This window comes from Rhinichthys klamathensis, unplaced genomic scaffold (assembly GCF_029890125.1).
Source record: "Rhinichthys klamathensis goyatoka isolate OS25496 unplaced genomic scaffold, OSU_Roscu_1.1 h1tg000139l_1, whole genome shotgun sequence".
NCBI classification, from domain to species: domain Eukaryota; kingdom Metazoa; phylum Chordata; class Actinopteri; order Cypriniformes; family Leuciscidae; genus Rhinichthys; species Rhinichthys klamathensis.
This window is the reverse complement of record NW_026606674.1, coordinates 178,700-201,902: the sequence shown is the minus strand read 5'-3', so window position 1 is coordinate 201,902 and position 23,203 is coordinate 178,700. Positions and strand designations below refer to the sequence as shown.

The 23,203-nt window shown below is 41.2% G+C and overlaps 1 protein-coding gene across 12 annotated transcripts in view; it reads right to left on the bottom strand.

Moving 5' to 3' along the window:
• Positions 1-23,203, bottom strand: part of grip1 (glutamate receptor interacting protein 1) — a 283,603-nt gene that overhangs the window by 169,639 nt on the left and 90,761 nt on the right. For 5 of the 12 annotated variants that reach the window (XM_056257456.1, XM_056257461.1, XM_056257457.1 and 2 more), the window contains exon 1: positions 2,675-3,093. The exons of 1 other annotated variant lie outside the window; for it this stretch is intronic. In XM_056257456.1, the coding sequence (XP_056113431.1) occupies positions 2,675-2,807 (133 nt within the window). In that variant the 5' untranslated portion in view covers positions 2,808-3,093. Of the gene's footprint in view, positions 1-2,674; positions 3,096-23,203 lie in introns of those variants that run through there. 6 more of the 12 variants (XM_056257454.1, XM_056257455.1, XM_056257464.1 and 3 more) reach the window with 3 other exon arrangements.

Sequence of the window (23,203 nt, the reverse complement as noted above, 5' to 3'; positions counted from 1 at the left end):
ATTTTAAACAGTGTTTCATATACTAGTGTGCTCAGGACGATACCAGTTTGCAGAAAAAGGGGGTTGCAAGGTTTGCTTTATCTTGTTGAAAGCCGTTTGCAAGTTAAAAAATAAAAGAGTACAAATTTCAATTTCACACAAAGCTGCAAATGTAGGAAGTATAATGGAATGATGGTTCATAGTCAGTCTTGACTACGTTCATAGTCAGTCTTTCAGATTGACAACCAGATTTACTAACGTGTGACTTTCGAATTGGACCAGCATAAGGTTCTGTATGTTACAGATCAGCCAATATCACTCTTGAAATGTGAAGGAATAAGCGAATGTAAAAGAAGTCAGTTCGGTTTTATAGCCAAACTGCGTTTAGCCAATAAAACAGAACTGAAAAACCGTAGCCATATTTCCACTGCAAATAAATGAAACAACATTACATTGGGTCACCTTCACCAGAACGTCCTACAGTCCCTGAATACATCAAACAAACATATTAAATCTTTCCACTACTCTTTGTTATGGTGATATGACCAATTTATCAGAACATAGTCCTCCCCCAAAGTGTAGGTCCTGCAGTGAGCCCCACGGGTATAAAAATGAAGTGTATCATAGAAGGAATGACAGCAGGCCACACGAGGGAGAATTTGATAAATGAACGAGAATGGACACACTAAAACCTGACCGCGAGGAAGGCAGAAATTATGAAGAGAGGCAAGAGTGAGGCGAAACAAGGTACCCAGGCAAATCGAAGGGGGACGTGGTTGGGCTCGGGGAGCACACGCGTGACATTTTCCAGGGTTTTGCTATATGGGTTAATTAGCAGTTGATCCCTTTGTGCAAGCCAAGCTGCCATTATGTTTTAAAAGCAGCATTGCTAGCTTAAAGTCTAATTACATTTAACGCACACCTGAAGCATTAAGCCAAACAGAAAATGTAAGTGACATCTCTACATTTCCCACTTATCTAAAAATATTCCAAATGGCATTTATTTCTTCACTTCCTCTGAATGACTCAGTCGGACTCCAGCTGGGCCAATTATGTGTCTAATTCTATGTTTCGTACAGGAGCGCTTTGCTACTGCATATCAAAGTGAAAACCTGACATTAAAAATAACGCTTGAAAGAAAGAAGTCATTAAAGGGAACAGGTTGCAGCATTCAGCTGACATCACAATCACCACAACAAATTATTTTCATTAACGTCTCCCCACAAAAAGAAACCAAAGCTAACGTAGGAATGAAACATGGCTTCAGTCGCACAATTAATTCCACCAGTCATCCTCAATTCAAGCTAGCAACGTCTGAGAACACAACAGTTCTGCAGGTTTAAATTCTCAGAAAGGTTGTTCGTGCAAATCAGCGCTTTCATGCGTGGCGGTGATGACTACATCACTATTGCTAATGGTGATGAGTAAGTATCTTGGGCATTGCTTTGTCTGACTAACATGCCCCCACTGTAAAAATTCCTGACATACAATGAAAAACTCAAGCCTTACCTAAAACTACTTACTGTAAACATACACATTTTTTTATCATGATGGAGAGTTTCCATTCACTTCTATTGTTTTTATGCTAAGCTAATGATAGTATGTTTATTAACCCATTTGGGGACCCTTGTCTGGTGATATCAGATTATACTACCCTTGTTGGAACATTTTGGTCCCTCAAATGTAGACACACCCTGATGCAGTGAACTGAAACACACTGAAACAAGGTTCAAGTAACGTTAGCATACTGTAGAAACTTAGACGCTATCTCAAATTTGAATCCTGATCATCTTCCTTTGATTGCTTCAAAGCTTTCAAAAGGTCATATACATAAAAAAAAAAAAAACCACAATAATACAAAAGACAATGCAACAACAATGCTTTGCTAACACCTGCATTCAACCACTTTTAGACTGTCCGTCATTCACCAGGAGAGCTGTGGAATGAGGATTACAGGACTACCGGCTCCTCTCTTCCCTGTCATTACCCATGCTGCCCCAGGGCATCTCATGAACGGGAACCTGCATTCTGTATACAGGGAAACTCTGAAATAACTTGAATTAAAACAAAAGGTAGCTTCATCCAAGAAGACCACTACCGTATTGTATACAATTCATTTTAAACTAAAGGCAGAACAAAGGTTGGGATGATGCTATTCAGAGGTGTTTTTGAAACCTAGCACCACAGCTACCTGAGACCGCTATGCTGTTGAAAAAGATGCCCTGTTACACAAACACACACACACACACACAGGCACACACTCAAACTTCTCACCTGCGATTAAAGGACAGTGTGCTATCCAAACACACCAAGTAGCACTCAAACAGCAGCAGCTCAGCAATGTACACCAGTATGGCCATAAATGTCCACTCTAGTGCACATTTAACGGCCAACACAGCATTAAACACATTCTAAATCAATAGAAACAAATGGTGACCGACTGAGGCCATCCATCAGACAAGGGTAGTGAGGTAAACACACCCCCATACCCTTATAAACACTCACACTGACAAGGAACCTCAACTGCAGCAAGCTTAAGTCCCTCCAGGAGTTTACGGTCTACAGATAAACCATTCATTCATCCCTCAAAGCGGAGTTGCTCATGATTGCCCTAGGCTAGTGATTTATGCAATAGTAAAACAATGACTGATATCCAAGCTCTAATACCCCCCAGCCAGCTAGTGGAATCACTTACGGTGCAGGTGCTCAGAAGCATAGTAATAGACGTCCTCATAACCCTCATGATAATCCTCTTCCGGACGATACTTTTTGCCCTTGCGTCTCCTGGACCTCCGGATCTGCTTGACGAAGCCAAGGAAGCGATCCATGCCTGCCCACCGCGTGCAGTCCCCCTGACACAGGCGCAGACTGCTGCACTCCGCCAGTGTGTGAAGGTTTGTGTTCTGTTTCACAAAGAGCACGGCTCAGAGAGATCTCAGAAAGAGAGAAAGAGCGAGACAGAGGCGGAGAGGGAGAAAAGGAGGGGTAGGGAGTTGCAGGGGGGAAGCGACGGACAGCAGTCAGCTGGAGAAGATGGGTCAAATATCAGTCTTCGCTGGTGCACTGGTCTCCTTTAAGAAAACCGTGCGTGGATGGGTCCTCAGCAAACAGCTGAATGGGTCTTTGTGCAAGCGTGCACGCATGTGTAGGTGAGAAAGAGTGTGCACAGGGTAGGAACAAAAGAGAGAGAGTCAAAAAAGGAGATAAGGGAGGGGGAACACACAGGGAAGTGACAAAAACACAAAGTTCAAAGGAACCAGCAGCAAGGCGAGGAATCCTTGGGCTATGACCGTCTCATTTCAGAGTGGAAACAGGGGTGGGGAGTTTGTCTGCCTATAAAATAAGCATGAGGGTGTATCATCGTAAGAATGACAAACAAAGCAGTTGTGCACGAGTGGGGTGTGGATGGAAATCCTCAAGGGTCTCTCCAGCAATTCCATTGCAAGACAAAAGCGATAATTCCACTGATAGAAGGGGCACTGTGGTCGCCGTGGCACTGACAAAAAGCTGAGAGGATTACAGCAATCTCCAATTTACCGCCAACACCAGCCTAGCCAGCCGGTGCTGCCTGGATCAGCGGCTAATAGCATTAATGGGGCAAGAGGACTTGTTAATTGAGCTGTTTGCCAACAATGACACCCAGGCGTGTGTCAGTAACCCATTCATTCAGAAGGGGTGGGTGACATGTCACCCCCAGGGTGATAACACAACTCCCAAGAGACTCCTGAGACCTGATTCCTATTGTGCTGATGTCATTCTACCGCCTTGACATTGGGTAAAATGGTCAATGTCTTTTCTAACCTTCATGTACTTTTCTTCCCAGCACTAGAGATGGACAAATCACGTCAAAAACACCCTGTGATTCTTCGACTTATGGAATCACCCATTTTTTTTATTGCCCATTCTCACTGTGATTGGATGGCTGAGATAGATCATCAAGGTCTAAAACATATCATGGGAGAATAAAACACTTCACAGAAGGCTCACTTGTCACATGCAAGCGTCTTTTTCGTGGTGTTGAGCCTTTTCTTTTGTGCAGACAAAGCAGGGGGGATTTCTTTGTCTGAGGTTTGTCATACGCACAAGCACGTAGTAAGAGGTTTATTCCCACCCCGTTGGATCACTCCTTTTCTTATGCCGTGATTTTCATTTAGCAGCTATAGCCAGGTTTTCACACGTTAAGGATTACATATGCATTATTTGGTTTGTCTGAGGTTTTGGAAGGAGGGAGAGAAAGGAGAAAAACAGGGTCAGAGCGGAGCCGTCATCCAGCGGTAAACACACATGGTCTAGACATATCAAGTATTGGTTTGTACAGGAGATATTCCCATTAAGTTCCCATTGTTTCCGGTTACATTTCTGCTGCCATTCTAAGAAAAAAATACATTTATTAATGCTTTTATTGTAATTAAATCACATTATATGATCACATATTGACAGCCCATTTACAGCTGTACTAGAGCTTACTGCATAATTCTCAAATACCCTCAAACATTGAAGAAATAGGATCTAAACGTCCTATCAAATAAGACATTGCCTCTCTGATTGTCTACTGATGAGCAGACACATGCTTTCTCATCAGGGAATGGTACATCAAGGGAATTCACAGCTCTAACAATTTGGAGACCCAGACTTGTTTATCCAATCTGTCAGCCACCTGAGGCAATCAATGCACATTCAACAGATTCATTATTGTTTCAGGAAATACAAAAATCTAGACGCAATCTAGCTTGCGGATTGGGTCTTTAATTAGCTCAGTGGTCGCCATACCTGTAATAAGACATCCTCCATCCACATTGGAAGACTGAGTTTGGATTCAGGGCAGCTGCTATTTGCAAAACTATAGAACAGAGGCAGTATTCTCAAGCAGGGGCGTATGAATCCGCATGAAGAGAGTTCCTGTATAAAATAATTATTGTCTTTATTGGAGATGTGCAATTCACAATGCAGGAACTATTACTATTCATGAGGTAAGTGCTTTGTAATTAAGACTATGGCTAGGAGATGGTGTAATTAGGGCTAATTTGCTATATTTCATAATATTCCATCTGGTACTTTGGAATAAGAGCTGTAATGTGAAGCGTCAAGGAGTGATAATTTTGTGATGGTTTGTGCTTGTATGTTATGAGGATTGTGGCAATATTCCAGGCGTGAGTCTCTCCTGAGATTGTTTTCAGATAAACCACTGCAGTAAAAGCCAGGCTTTAAACACGGAGCCTGTGCCAAGCTCTTAGTGTCTCTGCACCTACTCTGAGCTAAGCATTTGCTGCAGTCACCTATTCTCCTGACCAGCTCACAAACCCAAAATATAACTTTGTGTCTTGTTTGTTTTTTGGCTCAATTCCATTTGTATGGTAAATGCTGCGGTAGGTGCAGAGCTGCAATGGGAGTCATTCATAATGGCTGCATGATGAATTTCCTTAAAGGAACAGTTTACCCAAAAATGAAAACTTATTTTTTTCATTCACACATGTCATTCCAAACCATGTCGTTCCACCTTTAGTACTTTGTTCATGAATGTGCCAAAAAGAGCTATGTCCAATTTGTGTACAAATCTTTTGAAACAGAATGAAATGATTTATTCAAGTTCACAAAACTGGTCTAAACGGTCTGTTCTCAAAACGGATTGATTAGTGTCTCGCCTGAATGGTGAATGCTTTTTTTTTTGTTAAATAAAAATCTGATCTGACAGCTTTTATTACAGACCAAGTCCTCATTCATGTCATGAAAAATAGAGAGGCCAGGACATTCTTCAAACATTCTCATTTTTATTGCATGGAAGAAAGACAGTCATACAGGTTTGAAATTGAGGGTGAGTATGACAAAATTTTCATTGTTAAAAGTGAACTACCTCAGCAGTGACAGGTAGACTGAAAGTGTATGCGTATGCGCAATCCAGGCAGAACTTCTTAAAATCCTCACTTGTACAACCATTTGAGCGTGAATTGCCTGAGGCTTTTTCTGGAACCAGGGCTGTGCCAGTTTGTTGCAATATGGTAGCTCCTCTTTGGAAGCAAATCCATTGCCTGGGTAGAAAAAAAGGCTGTCCAGACACTACATCTGCTATGAGCAAATGCTTCAGATGGTTGAAACAGCCTCTCAGTAGAGGCAGGAGGATGACAGGTTAAACGTTTGTGTTTTCACAGTTATTTGAACTGAGGCATTCAAGTCATGGAGGATTGCTGAGTCAAGTGCTTCACACCTTTACAAACAAACCAACCCACACAAATGAAAATTCGGTCTTTTTGAATGCTCAGCCTTCTTTCCCAGTGCCCACAGTCTCCCTCTCATGGTTGACTGAAGCTCTTCCTTTACTAATTTATCACATCTGCAAAGTCTACATTTATTCTGCCCTTAGCAAGTTCCATGAAGTACAGGTCGTCTATTTTCATAAATAAGTAAATAAATAAATAAGGTACAGTTCAAGACTGGAAAATTTGGATTGGATTGGATTTGTGTGGTTATAAGTTATATTTGTGTCAAAGCAAGTTTGGAGCTTTGCGAGTATTCATTTTGGACCTTGACCACGCTGCATTAAAGTCATGGAAGCAATTGTGTGGTAAGACATAAATATTCAATACTGTGAATTGAGGAAGGTGACAGAAGTCAGAAATCAAATATGAGTCAGAACAACATGGTATCTCGCAGTAAACCTGTATGAATGTGCCTCCCTCATCTTAGATTAGATAGGAATGTTATTTACTCATTCACAATGCATCCACTATAACTGTGAATATGGAGCTTATGGCTTGAACAAATTTGAAAGCCTTAGCTTGCCTACCTCAATCTTCCATCATGACAGCCCTGATGTACTGTTATTACAAGAACAGAAGCATTTTAGAGTGCAGGCCCAAGCATGGATCAGCTAATGGAAGGGTTTTAAGGTCATGCCTAAATGCTCGCCAAAATGCGAAACATCCTAAGACCTCCATTGACATTGTCATTAACTTAGTACATACTTAATCCTTTGCATCAGTTCCTTTCCGAGCCTGACGTCAACATGAGATTAGGGGGAACCTCACAATGGTTGATTATTTTTGGTCGAGATGGTTGGTAAACCCAGAGGTGATCAAACAAGCCCACCAAATAACTCTGACTGAAGGGAACTATCTCAATGAATGTTGTTAAGAAGCTGGTAAACAGCACCAGAATGACAAGAATAATGCAAAAAACGAGGATGAAAATATGCATCTTTAAGTATAGCACTGCTGTCAAGAGCGAGCAGAAGAAGAAAGATCGAAGGATTTACTCTTTCACGCCCGCCCTCTGATTCATTTCACGCCCAGACGGTTAATGTTAACCAAAGCCTTATGGGCTGACACCAGCCTTCATTCAACATCAAAAAACAGTGGGCAGAACAAAACTGTGACCTTCCCACCCTCTACTGGGAGTTCTATAGCGCTATAGGAGTAGAGGAAAGAAAAACATCATTAAATCATTTAATTCAAGTGTGGGTTTTTTCGGCTGGTGGTCACTGATAAAACATACTACTTTAAAAAGTGTTGGGCAGTGTTAACCAGCCAGATCCTGATGTATCCACAACGATTGGAGTCAGAATATAGTCAAAGACCACTTAAGAGCTAGTCAAACATCAATGAAAACAAGTGGTCCATTTTTTTTTAATCATCTTTCGGTCTAATGGACAAAATAAGATTTTGCAATTTACAAAACGCAATTTGAAGGCGCACGGAGACAACGGAAAAACATACAGAAAGCATCAGCTTTCCTTCTGCTCTGACAGCCGCAAGACCAGGAAACCAGGAATGGTGAGAGAACATTGTGCTTGGTACATTTTTTTGTCTTCAAACCAAACTTGGGTCTTCAGCTTACAAAGTTTAAATCCCGTCTGGCTGGCGTGCTACCCATAATATTTACACATTAGGTCAGTGGCAGGCAGTCTTTTGCTGTTGTTTGAACACATTCAACCACATGAGCGTTTACATTACGAAAGCAATCCGGTCAAATGTGTTTTCGACTAGCACTGGAAGCTCAAAACGTCTAAAACCCTGTTTACACCTGTAATTAGCGTAATCCATGTGTCATCTGATCGACCAAAATGCATCTAAATACCAGGTGAAAACAGGGCCATAGAGGAAGTCACGCATAGAACTACACAGCAATGACAGGAAGGCAGCCTCCAACACAAAGCTAAACTTCTTAAAACTCCAATCACCCAAAAAGGGTAAGTCTCATCCCCTTAACTTCCACAATAGAATAAAGAATGGACAAAAATATGGGTATAATATGTGTTTTGTGATTAACAGCAATCTTCATGCGAATAATCTTATAATGATTCTAAAATTCTCAAGAGCTACCTTTTAATTGGTTTCAAACATTTTCTATATACAACAATGACATATACAACAAATATAACAACAACGACAATAAATACAACAAAAGCAGAAATTATATAAAATAATATTATATATAAAAATAATTTAAATATAAATCTACTACTATTAATAATAACATTATTTATTTATTTTTATTTATGTGACACAAATGGAATTAAACAATATCAAATCTGATTCAGAATTGAACCGAAGCCGATAGTTTGTGAATCAAATCAGAAAACCTGTGAATGCACAGCCTGCCTAACAGAGCCTGAGAGAGCCAAATATATCCAGTAAACAACATTGGATTCATTTAATGGTGGGGATCCTTTATTGATAGCAGTCACGTGAGAAGTGTTCATGTAGAAACTGATTTTAAAGATGAATGTGGAAAAAAGGCTGAGAGGGAGCATGCAGATGGTGATGACTCTGAATAAAACATGAGGGGAGGGAGTGACACAGACCGCTAAAAATCACATTCGGATCAAAGCACAGATTCAGCATGTCACAAACAGCATTTCCAAAAGCAACGATGTCAAGTGAAAGTGTCCAAATCCTGGTTTGGACATCTCGGCTGACCTCGGGGTCTCAGGCGCCAGTTTTGTCCCCTGAACCAGTCAACCTTTTCAACCACCATCAGACAACTGCCAGCACTGTGCTATAACTGTGAGCGCGTGTACTTCTACAACACAATCTTTAGGCACTCACATTCCCTAGGCACATGTGTCATTCCTGACAGAGGGAGAAATCTTCCGCCAGGCTTGACAGACATGTCCACATTATTAATGTACGTGACATGACTTCAAATGGAGTCGATTGTTTTCCTCAAGCCTGTCAGTGACAACACAAAATTCAGCACGGAATTTGGCACTTTTGCTGGCTAAAAAAAAATTAGCCTTTCCCACAGGAGTCAATATTGAAGGGCATTTTTAAAAAATGTAACCAAGACGGCATCTTAACCTTGTAAAACTGTGTGAACAGCCCCTTACACAACACAAGACGTCCAAGAATGAAGGTAGAAAGAAATGGTTGTGATTATTTAAATTGACCAATTTTAGCAATGTCCTCCAGAGGAACTGACGAGAGTTGATTCTGTATTAGGCTGGATTGAATAAATATGCTTGCCGTTGTTCATTACCTTACATGCCCTTGCACACAGCAGACTCGAAGTGCTCCACAACATGCAGAGGCGTCTGATTAACATTGTTTTATTGTGCATGAAGCCTCCTTAAGCTATTTGGGAAATACTCCAATTGCCAAAAGTGCCATTTTGTTGAGTGGCAGTTAACATTTTCTCCCATTCGTAGGTCGTTCACACTGTACCCAGACTGTCGTCACGATCCAAATGTAGATTCATTTTTGCAGGCCACGTCTCAAATGAGATGTGAGACTCTCTCTGTCTGCAATTCTGAAATGTAGACAAATGTGCCTGCCAATCACAAAAAGACCATTTTTTGGAGTACTATTTTAAACCAATACATTTTTGGTGATACTTCACGTTATGACCAATATAACTAATACATGGTGGACATAAAAATGGCACAAAAAAAATCTAAATAAATTAAATACATCTAAAAAAATCAATCATTTTAAAGTAAATTTAGGAATCACAACATTATAATGCACTGTATGAAAAATCTATTTAAGACATTGAAAAGTGTTAAATGTGTCAGCTGAGCATTAGATCTAAATGTACATGCTCATGTCTCTTTCTATTTTATTTTTATTTTTACAATTAAGCATTTAGTATCAACCAATAAAATAAAATAAAAAATACATTAGACCTCAACTCTAAAACAAAAATACGTCATACTCTCGCCTGAATGGCTGTGGGGGATAACATGAACGTCTAGACAGCAGCCTGCTTTCTTCAGACAACACTACTACTATAAAAGCATCACATGACTTGTATATAAAGCTAGCACAGACGGAAGTATCTCTCCCTTGGGAAAGATGCTGTCCTCTCAAAGACATTACATCTTCTTGTGGAGCACTGTCTTTGAATCATGAGGAATGTTTTTGTGACACGATGCCCTGTAGGCCACTACTTTTGTCTGCCGCAGTAAACACAATCATTCCTCTGAGGATCATGCCATCGCCACGATCTGTCTTCGGCCTTTGTGCCAATATATCGATTTGACGTAACCTGCCTAATGGAGTGTGATGTGGCTCAAGCGCCACTGGGGAGTAAGAAAAATTACAAGCACCTCAGATGTCTCAATTTTATTTTATGTTAAATTAAAACCACACAGCGATGCTACATTTCATCAGATTTTTTTCTTATAAGATATAAGCCCCAAATATCGTACTGAAGATATAAAATGTGAAGATGTAAATGTGGTGATTTGCCAGAATATAAAGTGTTTGTGCTGCAGGCATCTTCTGCGGTGTGAAGAGGGAAAGATAACACCTCTGTTGCTGGTGGGTCTAAAAATAAACATTTACAATCACAGACCTCTTGTTAGTTGATGTCACAAAACAAGCTTTAGAAGGTATCACCAAGTACTCATTTGAAAGAAAAAACTTTCCATTTTTCAAGAAAATAGATTTTGATCATGTTCGGAGGTTCTTATGTTACAAGTGATGCAATTTATTGATTTATTTTGTTTTTATTCAAGAGTTACCTGATGACTATTAGAAAGTATATATGACGGGTCCTAAAACCAGGTTTGGGCTTGTTCACAGTCATGTCTACTGCATCTGGGCCAAATTTTGTCATGATACTGCATCTCAAATTGGAAAACATGATCGCGGGTCCTATAGCTTTAGCCAAGCAGCATGTCATGTCACCGAGGATTTTCTCAAGATCTACGCATCGTGTTATGTTGTGTGTGAGCTTGTTTGAATCGAGACATCCAGCTCTAAATAAAGATGTGTTATTAACAATGGTTATGTGGCGCAAAAGCCTCATCTGTATACTGTTTACATGCGCATCGAGGGCGACTTTTTATGGTTTTACGCCATTAAATTGTGATCGGTTCGAAAATATTGTGTCTACCAAGTGTCGTGTAATGCGTGTAATTATCAGCCGATACCGATCTGCAACCGACTAATCGCAGCATCCCTAATCTTAATGAGTACAAATCCTGGCAAAAATACATTAAACAGTCGTGCATTTCCTCTCTTAAGCCTGATTAAGTTTGGTAATTACCCCATCTTTTGAATAAAAAAGCTGCATTTGCTCACTGAACAGTCCTAGCTGTTTAGTGCTTACCAAAATTTCAACCTATAATTAGTTAAATCATAATTTAGTTATGCTGAGAGGGATTTTTAAGTATGAATGGCACCCATGGAAAATGTTCAAAAATATGTCTTAAATGTCAGCTTACCACCTGCTTTGTCATTTAAACATTAATTTTTGGTTATTTGTATTTAATATATTTTGTGTCTTCAAATGTCTGTATTTAGTTCTGTGTGGGGAGTGAACGAAAAGGAGCAATCTCAACTTTAGTCCAGCATGCCTTTCTTTACTTTGAACTTGGGATGCAATCTGACTTCCAATACGATTCAAACAATCCTATTATCCACAGCGGAGCGAAGCTGTTCGTACAGTCAATTAAGGTGAAGGGAACTCATCCAGGGCATCTTCCTAGATTTAACATGGACCAGCATGCTGGTGGACGGTTCTATAATTTAATTTCCTCCTTTGAAATTGAACTGAGCAAATTTACAAGAAGTTCATATCAGGTGCATTGACCGTGAAAAATGGCACGCATGATTGGCTAGGCAGTCCTGTGGACCACAATGGCAAAATATTTGTCATATGCACACACATATGCACACTCTCAGCATGCTAAAAGCGGTGATAAAAAAAAAAGCACACACAGACAGATATTTGTCAAGTCAAATTTGATCCTAATCCTGTTTAAAGCATTAAACGTACCAACTGATGTCAGGGGAACACCGTGTCTGCCAGTCCAAAGAACAATCACATTACACCAAACTGTGATAGTGTTTCCAGGACAAGAGTCTGTTTCACAAATGTCACGTTGTACATTTTATTAGGGCAGATTTTCACATAATGCCATAACAATGCTTAGATTTTTTTTAAACACGTGTCTATAAAAGGAAATAGACTTCGAAACCCACCCTTGGAAGTGTGAAAACTAGAACAGAACAGAACAGAAGATGAGGTCTGATACCACCTTTATCTTAAAGCCAAGCAGTACAGAGCTACTTTCAATGAGAACCAAAACTCTTCATTTTAACGATGACAGGCTCAGAGAGCACACTAATGAAATTCACTTGATTGAGAATCTCTGGCCAGCCAGAACCAACCAATATCCAAGAGACCTCCATGCAAGTCTGATTTTCACTTTATAAAATAGTGGCAAGGACATTATTAAAGCCTCAAATCAATGAAACATTAAAGGTTGGAGAGCACTTTACTGAGATAACCTTGAAATCTACAAGGACAAGAAACCGAAACCTTTTTTAGGAGACTTGCACCAGGCTGCATTAGAGAAACTTTATCACCGGCATCTAGACATTGACTGAAATACAGGACAGAGTCCCTGAGCATAAAAGTCAAAACTGTTCAGTGTAAAAGCCTCATCAACTTAGGAAAGTGGCAACGCTACAGATCATTCACACTGCCAAATATTTAGCCACCGTTCCCGACAGATCATATATTAGAGCTCATAATTGCTCACTTGTTTCCTTACTCAGCTGGCTCTGATTTCTAACACTTAAAAAAAAAAAAAATCTCCCAGCTCTCAATATGCCAAAGTCAGCAGGACGCCATGAGTCAGACACTATCATTTTAACAGTTACAGCCATGGAAGTCAAAATTATGCACAAATCACTCAGTGGACAAAAATAATATGAAATACTGTGAAATCTATGAAAAGACTGTAAACATGACAGCAAAATTATATCTATTATTAAATCAAAGTTTATCTAGATGGTGGACCAGCATGGCATAGCCAAAACTTATTTTGGTAAAGCTGGTTGATCAAGGAAGTCTTGCTGGTTAAGGTAGATAAGCAGCAGTGATGGCATTTAGTAGGAATAAAATGTCTTGAAATCACAAGCAAGGTGCATTAGAGATAAAGCCTGTTTGAATCAGACAGGTTGGAAAGTGATACACCAGCCCAGAAAGAGCAATTTGCTCCTTTTATGGTTCCAAGTTCACTGATCAAATCAGGAACTGATTATTACTGCAGCTGTACGCAATCATACCTCACACACTTGAGTCTGGCCAATGCCTGGACTTTTAGAAGGGCTGGAAATGAAATAGAGAAGACAGACATTGAAATATATCTGATTTGTGGGAGCTGAAAGAAAAACACACTTTCACACAATAATACAAATATCACAAAAGAATATCCCTTTAGATATAATACTTAAGAGCGCGGACAGCGCGGAAAGACGGCAACCGGGGCAGTAAGGGTTAGCAGCCCGAAGTGCAGCTCCTGTAAAGGAGCACCCAAGCAAGCTACGAAAAACCCTTCTGAAAAATACCCCCAGGGATTCCCGAGAGGGGGGGAGAATGAGAATCCCAACCGGACAGACTTTCAGGCTATGACACAAGCAAACGGACAACCGACAATGAGCACAGTTTGTATCTGCGGCAAGGTTTGCAAAAACCCGACAGGTCTGAAGATCCATCAGACAAAGATGGCCTGCCTTAAGGGTGGACGAATGCAGCAACGCACAGGGGCAGTAGCCAGTACCTCAGTTTCTGGAGTACCGGTTGCAAAACCTGGTCAGACGGAGGAGGAGCCAGGCCCGGAGTCACACCACAGTGCCCGGAACCTCCAAGCTGCACCAGCCTCTTCTAAAAGCAAAAAGCCAGAACAGCGCCGGGTCAAGTGGCCTGCCGCTAACAAGAAGGAGTGGCACCAGTTCGATGAGGACCTCGATAAGATCTTGGAGTCGACATGCAAGGGGAATGTTGAACAGAAACTCCGTACCATGTGCACCCTCACAATGGGTATAGGCGCAGAGCGGTTTGGTGTCACAGAAAAGCGTGGCACAGCTACTCCATCACAACCAAAGCGGCGAGAGGTAAAGATCAGCCAGCTCAGACAAGATCTACGATCCCTGAAACGTCAGTACAAGGCAGCAAAGGAGGAGGAGAAAACGGCCCTGGTAGAGCTCAGAGAGATTGTGAGGAAGAGGCTCACCACACTCAGGCGGGCCGAGTGGCACAGAAAAAAGGGGAAGGAGCGAGCCCGCAAGCGTAAGGCATTTATCTCAAATCCCTTTGGCTTCACTAAGAGACTCCTGGGACAGAAGAAAAGCGGCAACCTCACATGCTCGGCGGAGGAAATGAACTACCACCTCAGTAGCACATTCAGTGACCCTGCTAGGGAGCAAGACCTCGGCCCCTGCGAGAAGCTCATCGAACCTCCAGAACCAGCGGCCCAGTTCAACATCTCTGGGCCCACCTTGAAAGAAGTAAAGGATGCGGTAATGGCAGCAAGATCAAATTCCACTCCTGGCCCCAGCGGAATACCTTATAAGGTCTATAAACAGTGCCCAAGGCTCCTTTTACGACTCTGGAAAATCCTGAAGGTGTTCTGGCAGAGAGGGAAGGTGGCTTCCCAATGGAGATCAGCAGAGGGGATCTGGATACCCAAAGAAGAGAATGCAAGTACCATCGAGCAGTTTCGCATAATCTCGCTGCTCTGTGTCGAAGGGAAAATCTTCTTCAAGATCGTGTCACAACGGCAAGAGGTTCCTCTTGAAGAACGGGTATATAGACACCTCAGTGCAAAAGGGGGGAGTCCCAGGAGTACCTGGGTGCTTAGAGCACACAGGAGTGGTGAGCCAGTTGATCCGGGAGGCAAAGGAGAACAGAGGAGACCTTGCCGTACTCTGGCTGGATCTTACCAATGCCTACGGGTCTATTCCCCACAAGCTGGTCAAAGAAGCACTGACAAGACATCATGTGCCAGAGATGATCCGCAACCTTATTCTGGACTACTACAACAGTTTCAGATTGAGAGTTTCATCAGGAACGGTAACATCTGCCTGGCAACGGCTAGAGAAGGGTATTATCACCGGCTGTACAATCTCCGTACCACTCTTCGCTTTAGCCATGAACATGATCGTCAAATCAGCAGAGGTGGAATGTAGAGGCCCCATGTCTAGATCTGGTACTCGGCAGCCACCCATAAGAGCCTTCATGGATGACCTTACTGTGACAGCAGCTTCAGTTCCCGGGTGCAGATGGCTTCTTCAGGGGCTCCAACGCCTCATCCTATGGGCAAGGATGAGTTTTAAGCCAGCCAAGTCCAGGTCCCTGGTTTTAAAGAAAGGCAAAGTGGCCGATCGGTTCCGCTTTACCTTGGAGGGGACACAAATTCCTTCAGTAACAGAAAGACCAGTCAAGAGCTTGGGGAAGATCTTTGACAGCGCCCTGAAGGACACAACTGCGCTCCAACAAACCAGAAACGACATGACGAACTGGCTCACGGCAGTCGACAAGTCGGGGCTTCCAGGAAAGTACAAAACCTGGATGTATCAACACGGAATCCTGCCAAGGCTTCTCTGGCCCCTTCTCATATACGAGGTACCCATGACAACAGTAGAAGCACTGGAGAGAACCATCAGTCAGTTCCTCAGGAGGTGGTTGGGACTCCCACGGTCCCTGAGTAACATCGCCCTCTATGGTCATTCCACCAAGCTGCAACTTCCCATCAGCAGCTTGTCTGAGGAATTCAAGGTCACACGTGCCCGGGAGGTCATGATGTACCGAGATTCCTCAGATGCCAAAGTCTCCTCAGCTGGAATCTGTGTTAAGACGGGAAGGAAGTGGAAGGCACAGGAAGCGGTGGACAGAGCGGAGGCTCAGCTGAGGCATGGTGTCTTGGTTGGCAACGTGGCAGTGGGACGTGCAGGCCTGGGCAGTTTCCCTAAGCCACGCTATGACAAATCAAGAGGGAGGGAGAAGCGTCAGTTGGTGCTGGATGAGGTGCGGGCAGAGGTGGAGGAGGACCGTATGACCAAGATGGTCAGTATGAAACAGCAAGGCGCCTGGACTAGGTGGGAGAACGCCGAGCAGCGTAAGATCACCTGGGCAGAGCTGTGGAGCTCTGAACCACAGCGCATCAAGTTCCAGATCTGTTCGGTGTACGATCTTCTACCTAGCCCATCCAACCTACACCGCTGGGGCCTGGTAGACTTACCAACATGCCAACTGTGCCAAAGGAGTGGCACACTGGAGCACATCCTTAGCTGCTGTCCAAAGGCTTTGGGGGATGGGCGGTATCGCTGGCGACATGACCAGGTCCTCAGGGCTCTTGCGGATACTATCACCACAGCAATTCAGAGCAGTAAGAGTCAGCAGCCCTCCAAGCAAACCATCTCCTTTGTCAGAGCTGGGGAGAAGGCACATCAGCAGCCATGCTCCCCAGGCGGGCTCCTCACCAATGCAAGAGACTGGCACCTTCAAGTGGACCTTGGAAGGCAGCTCAAGTTCCCGAATCACATCACGGCCACTTCACTCCGCCCAGACGTGGTGATAACATCGGAGTCGACCAGGCAGGTGGTCATAGTGGAGCTTACTGTCCCCTGGGAAGACAGATTGGAGGAGGCAAATGAGCGCAAGAGAGCCAAATATGCAGAGCTGGTGGAGGAGTGCAGGAGTGGCGGCTGGAAAACACGCAGTGAGCCAGTGGAGGTCGGTTGCCGGGGCTTTGCAGGACAGTCGTTCCCCCGAACACTCAAACTCCTTGGAGTTAAAGGACAACTGTGCAGGCGAGGCATAAAGAACATCTCTGAGGCTGCCGAAAAAGCCTCACGATGGCTGTGGATCAGGAGGGGGGATCCGTGGAGTAGCACGCCACTTGGACACAGGCCGGGGACTGATCACCCCCGGCTGGGTCGCCCGGGCGAGGGTGTCTGTTGATTAAAGACCCGAAACACCTTTTGACCCCGGGTTCATCACTGATGACGTGTCCAAGTAGCACCAGAAGGTGTATGTTAGAACAAAGAGCATTATAGAAACCTTTGCTTTGATGGACAGAATAAAAATGGCAAAGAGGTCTGTGTGCAGCAGACAGGTAGGCACAGACAGTCTGGTTTTAGTATGTGTTAAAACTATAGTTTGAAATATAGGTTGATTGCTCATGATTGTTAATTATATCCATACTATAACCTATTTTACCAATCTTAATCAGTGTTTTAGACTTAATTAAATATTAATAATAATAATATCAAATATATGCAAAATAATATTTACAAAGAAAATACAGAAAATATAGGAATACTTTGAGTAGGATAACTACATGATATTAAGACTAACATATATATTTTGTCATTGGCCAATTAACTATGTAGTCATTAATTTGATCGATTTCTGCTTCAAACAATCATATTAGGGATTTATACTATCTTTCCATTTAAATCAATGCCATATCTTTGTTCACCCCATGAGTCCTTTCAAATAACACCTTGAAACTGGCCCCCCAAAAAAACAAAAACAATTCTGCCGAATGACAGAGCATGTCGTTAACCCTGAGAGCTAACTCGTATAACTGCTCAGTGGGAGGAAAAATATTACCACCTACAGGAATCTTAATGATATTTAAGACCTTTCTGAGATGTAAATATGCTGCGAATCACAGCACACAGCAGGATAAGTGATATGATTGGGTAGCGCATAATGAATATTTATGAAACCAATATACATAAGTGGTTTGAGCGTGTTCTTAGAGAAAAGTGCTATATGTTCGAAAGCATGAATATATCAGTTTGCGTTTGTGTGTGGGAGATAATAATCACCTCTACCATGGAAACATATACAGTAGCCAAGACAAAATATAAAACCTACATCATTTTACCATAAAACCAGCTGGTTATTATTACAACATACAATCAATGATGCAAATCATTTTGTATCATTGTTAAGGGGTTTGTGATAATGGCCCTATGAACACATATACAACTAAATAAATAAACAGACAAATGAAATATTGATTTCAGTTTAAGTAATTATACTGTGAGAACTGTGCGAGTAATAAGCAGCCTTATACAATGCTAGCTATCCCATTACACACATTAGACAGACCCATAGGCTCAAACTCTGACATTAGAGGCCTAGAAATGTCACAGTAGGTGAAAAGTGCCCTAAAAGCTCAAAAGGGCTTTTAGGTTTAAACGGAACTGTTAAAAGGCCAGTGGAGGTTGAGCCAGCAAGGCAGCCGTTGGAGGTGTAAGTGAGTGTTTCTTGTGTTAAACGTTACACTCCAGGTCTCCCTGCACATGCTAGGCTGGCGGAGTCGTTGTTAACCTTGCAGTCGAGCCTTCACTGGCAGGAGATGAGACGAGAAGCGTCTCTGTGGGTCAGTGTGTAACACATGACTCCCTGAAGGGTCTAATGTCCTTTAGGTTACTTCACACAGAGGTTCTGTAGGACCAGATAAGGATGGATTTGCACAGTCTGCATGTAATGTGTGTGTGGAATGGAAACCTCACTGGTTTCCGACTAAACAAGAAACCATCTACTGGAGAGAAAATCCAATCCAAAGTCCACATTGGATCATCAGCATGTTTTGGCGGCACTATGCATACAACAAGTCAAAGGTCTGTACGTACTTTATTGCCCCCCAAAAAACCCAATGCTTTCAGCTAGTTTTGGAGATTAAAATTAATTTATGTCTGCATTTTAATTTATACACAAATATTTGTATAGAAATAGCACAAACAAAAAGCTGGAACAGAAAGTAAAATGAAGAATTAAAACAAATCAAATGAAATACCATGGTATTGAAAACTGATGTAATCATGGTACCATCACATGTTGGCTATGTTATTTATAAAGGGCTTCCAGAGTGTTTCAGGTGAGTTTCACAGAATCTCATTCTATTCAAAATGAAGAGTATTAAATGATACAATTGTAACACTGCAATTTGCTCGCGTTCCTGGCTGCTCGCTCGTGAAAGGATTCGCTTGCCGTGACAGCCAAAGAGTCTGGCAGGCGTTTTCTCTTATCTGTGGCCACAGGTACGAACACGGGCAGCCCTAGGACAGGGGAAGCTGTTCTGCCTTGGAACATTTATCATTTTAGGAGATATGCTCTAGTGAACCTACTCTTATTGTTTGCCCAGTGGCCATGGCAGAAGGTTTTGTGTTCACTGTGGGGAGAAAAACATACAAACAATATGACACTTTGAGAGACAGGAAAAATAGGCATAACTAGAGCAGATATAAAAAAAACAGGCCCCAGGTATGGTCTCAGATGCCCTCAATAAACTCTAGACATATTCTGACAAATCACAGCAACACTTCAATATTGCCTTACTCAGGCGCTCTCATTAAAAATTAATTGCTGTTTTTTTTTTATATATATATATATATATATATATATATATATATATATGGAGGTCTGGGAAACATTTTGGCAGACAAAACGTTCTCCTTCCTGACATGTAATTGACAGCCAGTGTCACTTCGGTAGAAACAGGAAAGTTTGAGGGACTGAAAGTATATTGAAGAAAATCTATTTGTGCTCATTCAGTGCACTTTGTCAAAAACACAATATAACAGAAACGCAATAGTACCGAAACAAGTGTGGTCAGGAGCCTGAGGCTTAAAGCTGAAGAGACGTCTGTTCAGACCTTTTTTTAAAGTTGAGTTAACAGATGAACAGCTTTTATTGTTGTGCAAAATCACATGCATATTCATTTTCCTGTTAGATAATAATTTGTTTCACATCAGTACTCTAAGATGCATTTCTGCTCATTCATTAGAGATAAATGCTTCATCTTGTTTCTTTTTCTTTTTTAGTGTTAAATAGTATTTATTTATAGTATCCATGTATTTTTATTAGAATTTTGGGATAAACACAAAAAAAAAAAAAAAAATTCCAGCATAAAACGTAATCGCTAAAGACTATTAAATAAATATTTTCAGAACCAATTGCTAAATGCGCATAAAACAGTCATCTGACTTCAAAACCGTCACTACGAGAAGCATTTTGCATTCATTTTGGACTGTGGTGTATATGATCCAGAACCAAGCTTTGTTTACAGCACATTCATACACTGATGAGAGAATATGGGAAGCTAGTTATTACTAAACCCCTCCCCCCATCGCAGATTAACCCTTTACTAGACCGAGGACTACAGCATCAACATTAGACAGTATCATTGTCTGTTCCACATGCCCTACTTACTGATTCAAAACACACGAGCACACAGACACACACACACACACACACACACACACAGTCCGTATTATCATATTACATGCTCTGCCTCAGCAACCTGGTATATGGAGCATCTCCACCACATGCTGCGCCGTCTGACTTGTTGGTGGAAAGTGTGCAGAGATCCCTGGAAACATGATTGTGTTTTATTTGGCACACAAGTGCCATGCCATATTACAGCATATGATATGACACAGTGTGACAAGTGCCTTTTAACAGGATTACATTTCATGGACTGACAGATGGATGGGAGTTAAAAAACAGCTGGACACTGTTTGAAGCAATGCAAAATACATTTAAAATTTGTACACTTTATTTTACTACATAGACTTTTTTCTAACAATAATATTATGTTAAACAGTATAGTATTGGCTAATAGAGATAGCCAGATACTGTGTGAACCTCAAATGGCAGTAGAACACAAATTACATTGGACTAAAAACGGAGAGAGAGGATTTTGCCTCCATTTCAGAATTCAATCACAAGCTGCTGCCTCATTTAATATTCAAGCTGTTGCAATAGTCACATTTAATCACTATCTTAAACGGTCTCAGACATAACATATGCGAAAATATGGAAAACAAACACTACTGGCTGCTTTCGCAAAGTACATTAGAAAAACTTCTTAACCCTCTGGGGTCCTTCATTTCAGGGTCACACTCAGGGTCTTCGGGACCAAATGGTCCGGAAGGGTTTGATTCATATTTATTAAAAGAAAATCATATATATATATTTTTACTTTTTTTTTTTTTTTTTTTTTTTGGTGTTTTGAGAAAATGTTATGATTTATAATTAATATTTATGCAATAATTATGACCCATTTTTTCCCATTGAATATAATATAATTTTTTTATAAATATGTATTTTTAAAAAAAAAATTTTTAAAGCTGTATTTCATTTTAGAGTCAAGCCTAGGCCTCATGAAAACAATTTTTGAAATGAGATGGATGCCATCTGCTGGACACACTGAGCATTTTTATCACGCAATAGCACATTTTTACCACTAGTGGATTTACAGCTCTCTGTAGAAAGGGTTCAGAATTCTTGTGAGTTTTGCACATCTTTGACAATTTTTTTCAGGTTGTTGATTTTAAAATATAATAACAGATTCTCAAAGACAATTTTTTGTCTTTTTTTTGTTTGTTTGTTTGGTTTAAATGGTAATTTGAACTGCCAGTTTTACTTTATAATACAGTCAAACCTGAACATTGCATTAGAAAGAGAACAAATGGAAAGCATTTTGTTACCCAATGTTTAATTCTAACTTAATTCTAACTTATTTGATTCATTGATTTGATTTCACATATTTTCACATTTCTCTGTTACAGTTTCACATTACCCTATGTCTGTTTGTGTGTGTGAGTTTGTCTATTTTACAACCTTGATGGCTTACAGACTCATGCTTTCATTGCTGTGCACTTTATGTCTTACATTGATGAATAATTGCTTTTATTTCAGACATTTCCCAAAATTAGCTTTCATTTGTGTGTGTGTGTGTGAGTGTGTGTGTGTATGTGTGTGTGTCTGTTTTGCACTCTTGATGTTTTAGAGATTCACCCCTTCACTGTTGAGTCCTTTTTTCTGCATCCTGGCTGATTTGTAGATTGTATGCAAAAAAAAAAAACTCTGACAATTTCCCATTCATTTCCTATGGGGGTCATTTTTGACCAAAGAGCAGAAGTGTGACGACCACTTAGCATGCTTGGATCATGACCTCAATATTTTTTGTTTGTTCACATACCTAATACCATAAAAGTCACCTAGTTTCGTAACATTCCGATGAAGCTGTGATTTTTAAAAATTCAAAACATATTTATGTAATCTGAATTTATTAGTGTGTTTGTGTATAAAAGTGTGTGTGTGTGTGTGTGTGTGTGTGTGTGTGTGTGTGTGTGTGTGTGTGTGTGTGTGTGTGTGTGTGTGTGTGTGTGTGTGTGTGTGTGTGTGTGTGTGGATGTGTCTGTTTTGCACTCTTGATGTTTTATAGATTCACCCCTTCACTGTTGTGTGCTTTTTTTCTGGATCGTGGCTGATTTGTTGATTGTACGCACAAAACAACTCTGTATTGTCACATTTTTGTCAATTTCCCATTCATTTCCTATGGCGGGTCCATTTGGACCCGAAGGCCCTGAGTGTGACCATTTTTTTTACAACCACTTAGACTATTCAAATCCTGTCCCCAATTTTTTTGGGTGTTCATATACCAAGTACCAACAAAGTCACCAAATTTCGGACCATTCCGATGAAGCTATGATTTTACACATTTTTTTATTTAAATTCTTCGGGTCCATTTGGTCCGAAGAACCCCAGAGGGTTAATGAGAGACGTTAATGCTCATGAGTTTGTACTAATAGACCTCTGATAACAGTATCATGGAATACTGCAGGAGTTAAATAAAGTTGGAAGAGCTTTCCCAAGATTATTAATAAAGAACTACCGGAGGCCAGAGGGACCACGATTATAATAAAACTGCAAATGGATTCTCATTCTCCTGAAGCCTCATTACAGAAAACTTCGCCATCACACGATCCAGCAGTTCTGGTTCATATGTCCACGGAGATTTCCACTCAAGCTAATCAACTCGCCATTCATCAACATCAGCTAACCCATTTAACTACAGTAACGGAGGAGCTCGTCAGGACGCTACAGCGTTTGCAAATGTCTCTTCCGAACCCCGCACCTTCTCAACCGAACGCGAGTGTGGACGCCTCTCCACCACCTTCATTCACAGCTA